General features: G+C 39.8%; 1 protein-coding gene across 1 annotated transcript in view; it reads left to right on the top strand.

The window, feature by feature from the left end:
• The window catches only part of cachd1 (cache domain containing 1), a gene marked incomplete in the record, with an annotated part of 121814 nt that overhangs the window by 66182 nt on the left and 45283 nt on the right, over positions 1-10349 (top strand). The window contains 2 exon segments of the mRNA XM_014014289.1: positions 611-717; positions 8536-8662. Of these exon segments, the coding sequence (XP_013869743.1) occupies positions 611-717; positions 8536-8662 (234 nt within the window).

The raw sequence follows: 10349 nt of genomic DNA on the forward strand, positions 1-10349 counted from the left end.
CCCCCCCCCCCCCCCCCCCCCCAGGCACTGAAATGGGAGAGACAGAAACAGAAGGTGGTTCTTAAAGAGACAGAGGTCAATTGCAAGGCGTTTAGAAGAGGAAGTGATGAGAAGATAAGTTTATTTTCTATTTAAACATGAACACAACATTTTAATAACAGCTAAAGGTGACATAGATACTTTATTATGGTATAGTATTTAAATGTATGCCTGAGAAACACATAATATTGCCCCTTTAAGTAGTTTATCATGTATATAATCAAAAAGCTGGGTATTTGTGGGGAGAAATTCTAATTCAGCTTTATTATGGGCTCTGGGCAACAGATGATGCAGTTGGTTGTAAAACTGAATAGAAACAAAACGATTGAAGTCTGTTCGCTCCAGCAGATGTTCCATGTTGGTTCATTAGTCGTACATTTCCACATTCGTTCAAATTKAGTGAATTTTTTAGATCACAGTGAACAATCTTTCCAATAAAACCATCTGTGTGCAAACCTGCACATTTGGGTTTTATATTAATTCACATAGCGTTGGGCCGTTGGTCCTGCCGCACCAATAAATGAGTTGTAAATGCTCAGTGAATTCACAAACGCTCTCTGTTTCTGTTCAGGTTTGATGGGAACTTTAACACCAACGTCTCCAAGACCATCTGCTGCGACAGACTTTCTCCCAACGTCAACAGCAGAGCCTTCAACCCGGGGCGAGAGCTCAACTCAGGTTTGTTCAACCGGCATTGCATGCAGGGACGGACATTTTTCTCATGTGCAAACCAATCCGGTTTAAGAGCTTGGACTTCTATCATGTGCTGTTATATGAAATGAGCAATAATCTAATGGCTGTTGCCATGAGAACACATTTTTACAAAGACCTTGATTCATCTCTTCTGTCTTTCTCAGCTCCTGGAATTTTAACGAAGTGAGAGACATTGATGTGAGAATAAGACTTGCACTAAAGAGATGCTTGAAAGTCTCTCGTTTTATCTTTTTCTTTTAGTTATTATTTCCCCCTAACCTTTCATCTGTCTGAGATCAAATGATCTCGTTTTGACTTTGAACTCTCGTCTGCAGTTATATTCATTGCGTCTTTGTTAATGCTTGTTTTTTTGTTTTTGTTCTGATCTCAAATGGTTGCATCAGTTCTTAAAAGTTGAACGTATTCGCAGATATTTTTATGCCTTAGCTGTGTGATGTGAGCAAAAGCTTTGGAAACMAGTTTGGTTCTCACCGCTGCCACAAAACATTTATTTCAGTTCCAGATGSACGTTGCAGAATGTTACCTTGTAAAACCCACACGTGTCAGCGCCACACTTGTTTGTCTGCATYTGATTATGAACACAACGGACAAATAAGATTAAAAGTGCATAAAAAGCCTGTTGGATCCTGCTGCTTTTTCCGTTCTGGTGCCATTAATCTGTTTAGCTCCTGCCTTCAAAGGAAAAGCTCCAAACTATATACATGCAGAAAGCGCCCAGCATGCTCCATCTGAAGCTGAGCAGTCGATGTGTGTCAGAATAGAATAGAATAGAATAGAATAGAATAGAATAGAATAGAAATAGCCTTCATTGTCCCACTGTGGGGAAATTCAGGTGTCACAGCAGCATCCGTACAGAGGTTCACACACTACTTAATTTACAAACTACAGACTGCACAAAAAACAAAATTAACACTAACTAGCAATGAAACAACTACTAATAATAAAAATAAAATATAAAGTATTGTGCAAGAATAAAAAAAGATGTTTTGTTTTATAGACCGTAGTTACCCATCAGAGTTTGACATTAGGAATTAGAATTTGCCTGTTTTCAGTGCAAAACAATCTCAACAGACTATTAACTGTAACGTATCACAGTGCAGACAAGAAACATGGATGTGCAATTACAGCAGAATTATTTTTAAAGCAAATGATTGGTCAGATTATTAATAATATGAGTAGTAGTGCAAACTGTTGTTCAGATGAGTAATGACAATGAAAAGTAACAGTACAAATGATTGTGTGGGCAGCAGGTGTGTAAACACTTACTGTGATTTTTGGGCGTGGTGCTGGTTATAGAGTCTGACAGCTGCTGGGAGGAAGGATCTGCGATAGCGCTCCTTTGTGCACCTCGGATGCAGAAGTCTGTCACTGAAGGAGCTCTCCAGTTCAGCCACAGCWTCATGTAYTGGGTGGGAGATGTTGTTCATCAATGATGTTATTTTAGTCAGAGTTCTTCTGTCTCCCACCACCTGCACTGTGTCGAGGGGGCATCCTAGCACAGAGCTGGCCTTCCTGATGAGCTTATCCAGCCTCTTCCTCTCAGCTGCAGATAAGCTGCCGCTCCAGCTTACCACCCCGTAGAAGATGGCTGATGCCATCACAGAAGCCGTGTTTCCATCAAGGTTTTTTTAATGGTCATTTTGAAGTATCGCATCAGAAAAGGTGAATGGAAACGGCATGATTCAAAAAAACTTTCTCTAATTCGCATAAAAGTTGATACGCTCGCTTGAGGTGTTTTTTTAAAGAGTTAATGCGCAAAAGGAGAGATGGAAACACATTTGTCGAATAAGTTCTGACGTAGTGAACATTTACCTCACATGTTGATCAGCTGTTCCCGCTGTCTGAACGGTACCGATACCAGAGCGACTGCAGCCGCGACTGGCAGCAGGACACTCCTCCCACTGTCGACATATTCTCAGTTAATCCCGTAACGTGAAGAGAATTGCATTTCTTTCTTTACGTCTCCAGACAGCATGTAGCATCACCAAAACTAGTTGAAATGACAGAATAAGTACAACTTTCCCGATAGTAGCAACACGTTCCTGATAACTTCTCTCCATTTTCCTGAGATGCGACTTTTACTTCCTGTTTACTACAYGCGTGCGTCTGACGTAACTGATTCACTTCAAGCCAGTTGATGGAAACACGTCTGATTCACATTTCTTCGTTTTTTTCCTTTTTGCGAAATTTAAAATATTTGCTCAAAATTCGAATTAGAGTTGGATGGAAACACGGCTAGTGTCAAAAAAAATCTTCATGTTTGTTCGACTTGTTTTTGCGCACACCTTTTACAGAACCTAAGACACTTTGTGTTGAGCTCCTGGGAAACCCCTCCCACTGCGCTACATGTCACAGCACTAGATTTCTTCCCAGTGGAGCTAAAGTGGCAGGAAAAAAAACCGTCAGATATCCACCATTATTTTGGCCACAAATCTGTGCTGGTTAAATAACCATAGTTTTTGGCAGACAAATATCTTTGTTCACAACATCTGTGCTCACTCCACCTATGAGTTTTTGGCCATGTACATAAATTTGATAAACTTCCATAAGCTTTGCAAGCCAGGGGTTTGGCATTATTATATTTAAAATGGTCCCCAAACAATATTATCATTTATCGCAATAATTCCTGAGACAATTTATTGTCCAGCAAAATTTGTTTTTGTGACCGACCTAATGTCACACAAGCTTTATTTCCAAGAATATTTAATATTTTCTTAGAAAAGGGGGTCTTTGCAGTCACTAAGTAGGAGTTTATTATTTTGTGGGAGGAGTTTGCCCAAGACGTGATTGGTCGGATTGACGGTGGGGTTTGAAGAAGCTAAGGGCATCTGAGAGTAGCTTGGCCAAATCAGCCAGGAGGCACCTATAATTTTAAAATATACATTTTAATTTTAGTCATAACTTGAGACAGGAAGGAACACCGTACTTGTGGGACGTGTAACAATTTGGCTCAGTCAAAACATCCCTAACCAGCCTGCAAAAAGATGGCTCAATGAAAATGACTTAATATTAGTTATAACTTCAGACATGAATGTGTTTGCTGCACAAAATTTGAAGTCAATAAATTGTGTTCACAATAGTTTTTATTTAAATCATTGTTCTGGTTTAAACTGTACATAGTCAATAAATCATATTTTACTATTACCATCACTTCCTCTTTTAAGTTACTCCACCAATCCGACCAATCACGATCAGGAAAAACTCCGCCTACACACCAACTCCGCCCTCACTAAGACCTCCACCAATCATGGTTAGGGCAAACTCCGCCCTCACCAAGATGACCGCCAATCACGGTTGGGGAAAATTCGGCCCACAGAACAATATGTACCGCAGAGACCCYTACTTGTTCTCCAAGAATTTGCTGAGCGTTTTGTGTTTAGTTAGCGAGGTATGTTGGTCATGTTCAGGCAGAATACMGAGTATATTTAGGGTTAAAATTAGGAAATTTAGTATTTATGCAACCACTTCTAAGCACAAGCTGCTTAAAAGTTTCGAAAGCAGGACTTTCGGTTCAGTAACTTTAAACGAAAGGCATCCCGTCTGAAGCAGACTGAACACTGGATTCTTTCATTTCCCCAAATCTATTGTCCTCCCTGTTTCCTGTTCCTGGGGAACCATGATCATCACCAGTTCATCCCCTTTCATCCCATCACCACCCCGCCTCATAGATTTTTTTTTCTTCTTCCAGTCACTCCACTCTGCAAACCCCTTCATAATGACAGCCATTCATGAGACGTCACCACTGACCAGGTTTTATTTTCCTTCCAAGCCAGTCATAATGAGTTCAAGTTACCCCCTCCACCTCCCTTCCCCTCTTCTCATCCCTCACACTCACCCCTCCTTGACCCCCACGCTCCCGGTATATTCAGCCTCTCCCATTTGTCTCGGCCCAGTCTAAACAGGCCCGCTGCAGAGAGAAGGGAGGGAGTGGCCAACACCAAGGATAATTGAGAAGGAGAAGATGATGAATGAAGGGAAACATGGGCGGGGTGAAAACTGATTGGAACGTGTTGCGTTGCATTTCTTCCAGCTTCTCCCCCTTTGTTTATTTTCCATTTAATTTTATCTTTTTATGGGGCGATGAGGACAATGGTGGGTATGGGAGGCATCAGGACTTAAACCAGCTGGTTGGGGAGGAAGAGGCAGGTAGATAAGAAATGTCAGAGTCTGAGTGCAGCATGATTACAGAACTAGTTTGATCCCCTATTTTTTGTCAGTCTTCCCTTGAAATTTCAATCATTTTTATTCTCAAAGAGGTGTCTGAGTCCTCCAATTTACAACTGATTCCTCCCCACCCCTTCCTCCATCCACCCATTGAATATATTTAGTTTGCCTATTTTTACTCAATGCATTGTCCAGTCTTTTGTTCTRGACATTTTTTGTAGTTTTGCATGGACAGTAATTACTGTTACAACATGGATAATGGGGTTTGCACTAATTTGGTGAAAACTTTCTACATTTGGCACAAAGTTTTGTTAGATATTATTAATGAATCTTTGTCACTTTTAAGTTAATGTTTTTGTTTTTATTGATTCCATCACAAAAAAGATAGTTTATTTTACTTTTAATCCTCAAACTTCCCAGAGATTATTCAGGCATCAGGCTAACCATGTTGGTACCCCTTCCTTTCTCTAGGGTGTAGCTAACAGAAAGGATTTTTGCTAACACTTTGTAATAACTACACCTTATTTAGCCTGACATAATCATTAATAAGTGGTTAGTTAACCTTAAAATCACTAATTAAGGATAATTCAGAATAGCTAAAAATTAAAACATTTATTAATGCTTTACTCATAAACCCTAATTACTGCCAAATCTAAGTCAGTGTTTATTCATGCTTAATAACTCATGAATAAACTATTCTGTCTGTAGATACATGTAAATACTCATATAAATGTACTTTCACACCATGTATTATGTAATAATGGTTAGAGAATGTATGAAGTGAAGTTCTACTAATCCTGCTAATAATGAAGGCAGTTACTATTTAAGTCTTTTTGTGATTTTTTTCTAAAGTGAAGGCTATTAATGTTTTTTTTAAGTATTTGTTAATGGAGACAAAACCCTGAGGGGCCACAAGTTCTTTATCACCTGTATCATCATAATCAGTTCAAATATTCTCTAACCATTAATCCATGTCTAACACATGATGTGAACGTACATTTATATACATCTACGCAGTATATGAATAGTTAATTCATGAGTTATTAAGCAGGAATAAACTAAGTATATTGGTTTTTGGAAATAATTAGACTTTATGTCGAAAACATTAATAAATGTGTCAATTTACACTCACCGGCCACTTTATTAGGTACACCACGCTAGTAAYGGGTTGGACCCCCTTTTGCCTTCAGAACTGCCTCAATTCTTCGTGGCATAGATTCAACAAGGTGCTGGAAGCATTCCTCAGAGATTTTGGTCCATATTGACATGATGGCATCACACAGTTGCCGCAGATTTGTCGGCTGCACATCCATGATGCGAATCTCCCGTTCCACCACATCCCAAAGATGCTCTATTGGATTGAGATCTGGTGACTGTGGAGGCCATCTGAGTACAGTGAACTCATTGTCATGTTCAAGAAACCAGTCTGAGATGATTCCAGCTTTATGACATGGCGCATTATCCTGCTGAAAGTAGCCATCAGATGTTGGGTACATTGTGGTCATAAAGGGATGGACATGGTCAGCAACAATACTCAGGTAGGCTGTGGCGTTGCAACGATGCTCAAYTGGTACCAAGGGGCCCAAAGAGTGCCAAGAAAAGATTCCCCACACCATGACACCACCACCACCAGCCTGAACCGTTGATACAAGGCAGGATGGATCCATGCTTTCATGTTGTTGACGCCAAATTCTGACCCTACCATCCGAATGTCGCAGCAGAAATCGAGACTCATCAGACCAGGCAACGTTTTTCCAAACTTCTCTTGTCCAATTTCGATGAGCTTGTGCAAATTGTAGCCTCAGTTTCCTGTTCTTAGATGAAAGGAGTGGCACCCGGTGTGGTCTTCTGCTGCTGAAGCCCRTCTGCCTCAAAGTTCGACGTACTGTGCGTTCAGAGATGCTCTTCTGCCTACCTTGGTTGTAACGGGTGGTTATTTGAGTCACTGTTGCCTTTCTATCAGCTCGAACCAGTCTGCCCATTCTCCTCTGACCTCTGGCATCAACAAGGCATTTCCGCCCACAGGACTGCCGCTCACTGGATGTTTTTTCTTTTTCGGACCATTCTCTGTAAACCCTAGAGATGGTTGTGCGTGAAAATCCCAGTAGATCAGCAGTTTCTGAAATACTCAGACCAGCCCTTCTGGCACCAACAACCATGCCACGTTCAAAGGCACTCAAATCACCTTTCTTCCCCATACTGATGCTYGGTTTGAACTGCAGGAGATTGTCTTGACCATGTCTACATGCCTAAATGCACTGAGTTGCCGCCATGTGATTGGCTGATTAGAAATTAAGTGTTAACGAGCAGTTGGACAGGTGTACCTAATAAAGTGGCCGGTGAGTGTATAGCTTATTAAGTTTAAATCATCCTTAATTAAATATGTTTTCAAGGTTAACTAACTATTTATTAATGATTAAGTAATGCTAAATAAGGCGTAATTATTATAAAGCCTTACCGGATGTTTTACTGTCGATAGGTTTATGTTTTACTGTCATTTTCTTGGACTTGCTGCAACAGCAAGATCACTGAGTTACAACCAAGTGATCCAATGAAGTTCTGATAAAACCTAATGGTTAAAACCTAAAAATGTAAAATATAAAAATCCAGCTGGGTGTTTCTGGATGTTTTTCTTGAAGCTGAATCTGTTGCGGTCAGTATGTTAAAGCAGGTTGTCTGCAGTGAGACAGGACTAATAAGGCCAGAGGAAAAGGTCACGAGGGCACCACTTCTCTCCTCGTCCACCCACTTCTGAGGAGGTTTAAACACGGGTGGCAGAATAGATCACTGAAACCTGACATTTGTATACACAATCCTTCTTTTATTGTCAACACAACAGMGTGGTTCCTGTTTATGTGAGCCACAAAGATCGATGTGATTGTGGAGTTTATGTGTGATCAGTGCATCTGTCCGTCGCAGATGAATTATTAGACTGATGTGAGATTAGACTCTGCACTTTGGGTTTGCATTCCTACGTTTTAATAAGTGCAAAGATGTTTAAACAGCTGTACTGTTTTATTCTTTTTATTTTTTTTAATGACGTCTGCTTTCGTGGCTATGCATAGTTTGTTCTCTTTCCGTCCCCCCCCACTCTCTCACTAAAGCCCCAAAGTTATTATTTCTCTCTCCTGAACTCCACCTACCCTCACCCGCCCGCCATGTCTTTGTGAAAGCTTGTGTTTTGTTGCGCTGAGCGGAAAGGAAGTTGGAAATATTTCTGTAAAGACTCTGTTGACTCAGTGATTCAATAAATCTTTATGCTGAAGTTGTAGCTGGCCACTCTTTCAGACTATATTCAGATAAAAAAGATAAAAAGCCCAGATAAACAGGAAACTCAGGCAAAGTTGGACAAATATTTACTTATTGACATAAAAGGCAGGATTGAATCATGTGTATTTGTTCTGTTGCCTCTGATAAACTGAGAAAAAAGTTTAAATGAACAAAATGTAAAGCTTTGAATGGCCTTTTCAGACTGTTTGTTTCATATGGAACTAGAAAATAACTGGATCTGCTAAAGGTTCATCCAAGATAAGCAACAATAATTGCTTGTTTGATAAAGTGATCAGATCAACAGATTGGCAACTCCCACCTTTAACTTTTTTTTCCCTTCCTCTGCAGTGTTGGCCGACAACCTGAAGTCCAACCCGGGGATAAAGTGGCAATACTTCAGCTCTGAGGAGGGCATCTTCACCGTCTTCCCTGCCCACAAGTTCCACTGCAAAGGAAACTACGAGCATCGCAGCCGGTATCAAACCTCCCCTTCTACTCTGTCGCAATGTGCCGTGCAAATTTTAATCATTTGTTTTTTTATTTTGAAAATGAATATTGTGAAACAGATGGCTTATTCTGTTTTCATTTTATACACCAAAACCGGACAAACAATTTGTCTTTTTATTTTTTCCTCATCCCCAAGCTGGTAACTCAACACTGGTCCTGTGCTTTCTCTTGGGCTGTGTCCAAACTCAGGGACTGGGTCCTCCAAAGGACCTGGCTTACCTGGTATATGTGGGCCGGGTCTTTGGTAGACCGTAAAGACTGGAAAAAAGTGGCTGTGAATTTGGTCGGTTTAGCCTTCTGCTTTATTCCTGACATATGTCCTGTCGTGTAGCAAACGTGACAATGCTAAACAGAAGCAAAAATAGATTAAAATGATCAAAACAATCAATATATTAGTATTATTAATATCATAAAACAATAAAATTAGCTTAAACGCATTATTTGAAGAACTAAGGGAACGTGCCCCATCAGAGATAAACAAACTTTAAACAAACCTGTTAAAGAAATGTAAAACTAGTCTGCTAATGTTTATTCATTGTGGCTGCCTGGTTAGCTAGTTATAAAGTAAAATGTTTTTATTCATACCATAATCAGACCATTTAAGGTGGCACTACATACATAGGTTTTAAAAGATATTAGCTAGACTATTACATACAATACATTAATATTATTTAAAAAAAATACAGTTTGCAGTTAATTTAAGAAATGTAAAAGTAGTTAGCTAGTGTTTATGTTTTGATTGGCAGGCTGTTATTAAAAAGTTATTTAACTAGCTCCACCTGAAATGGTCGGATAACTGTTAAACTTTCGGTTTGACAAAAATAAAAAGACCGTGTTCCAATTTTTGGAGTATAAAATGAAAAAAGAATAACCACCTGTGTTTTGTTTTTTCAATAATCAGACCACTGAGGCAGACTGGCCTCTTGTTTCCATCATCTTCATCACCCTCATCCACCATTTCCCTCCTCTGCTGGTTGCAGTTGGGTGGCCCAGTGGGGCACGCTCATGGCATGCTGCCTTTGTACTTCATGACCACACATGTCCTTAGCAAGAATGTGGCTCTGCACCACTGTCGTCTGATGGAGTTTCACACTTCATTCCTCTTCTTTGCACCGTGGCTGAAAGACATCTCTCTCCCTTCTGCATTTTGCATCATCTTTTTTTTATTCCCCCATSAAGTTTTTCAGATTTCTCTCATTGTTGTCCGAGCTGGCATCTTGGCTTTCAGCCATTACAGAAATGATGCAACTTCTTCTGTTGTGAATAAGGCTTTGTAACATCATGCGCTTTCTTCCTCAGCCTGTGTTAGTGTGGTGTTGTCCGGAGGACCACACACTGAGGCTTTGACCAAACCTCACTCAAATCTGCTTATAATAAACACATCTCAAATGATCATTTAAATAACAACAAAAAATGGATTAAACAATTTAGGACTGCATAATCAAATATTGGATCATTGCAGTTCAAAATTTAATGATTTAAACGTTACTTCTTTGAGTTTGACCAATTTAAGTAGACTTTTAAATATAAAAAAATCATTGCCTATCCCTTTACCAATCATGTCGCTGCCATTTGGACTTACAACAAAACTTTTAGAACACAATGGGCCTCATGCAAGAACATGTTTGTATTCTTATCCTAAATTTCTCTTACTT

This window comes from Austrofundulus limnaeus, unplaced genomic scaffold, assembly GCF_001266775.1.
Source record: "Austrofundulus limnaeus strain Quisiro unplaced genomic scaffold, Austrofundulus_limnaeus-1.0 Scaffold113, whole genome shotgun sequence".
Taxonomy (NCBI): domain Eukaryota; kingdom Metazoa; phylum Chordata; class Actinopteri; order Cyprinodontiformes; family Rivulidae; genus Austrofundulus; species Austrofundulus limnaeus.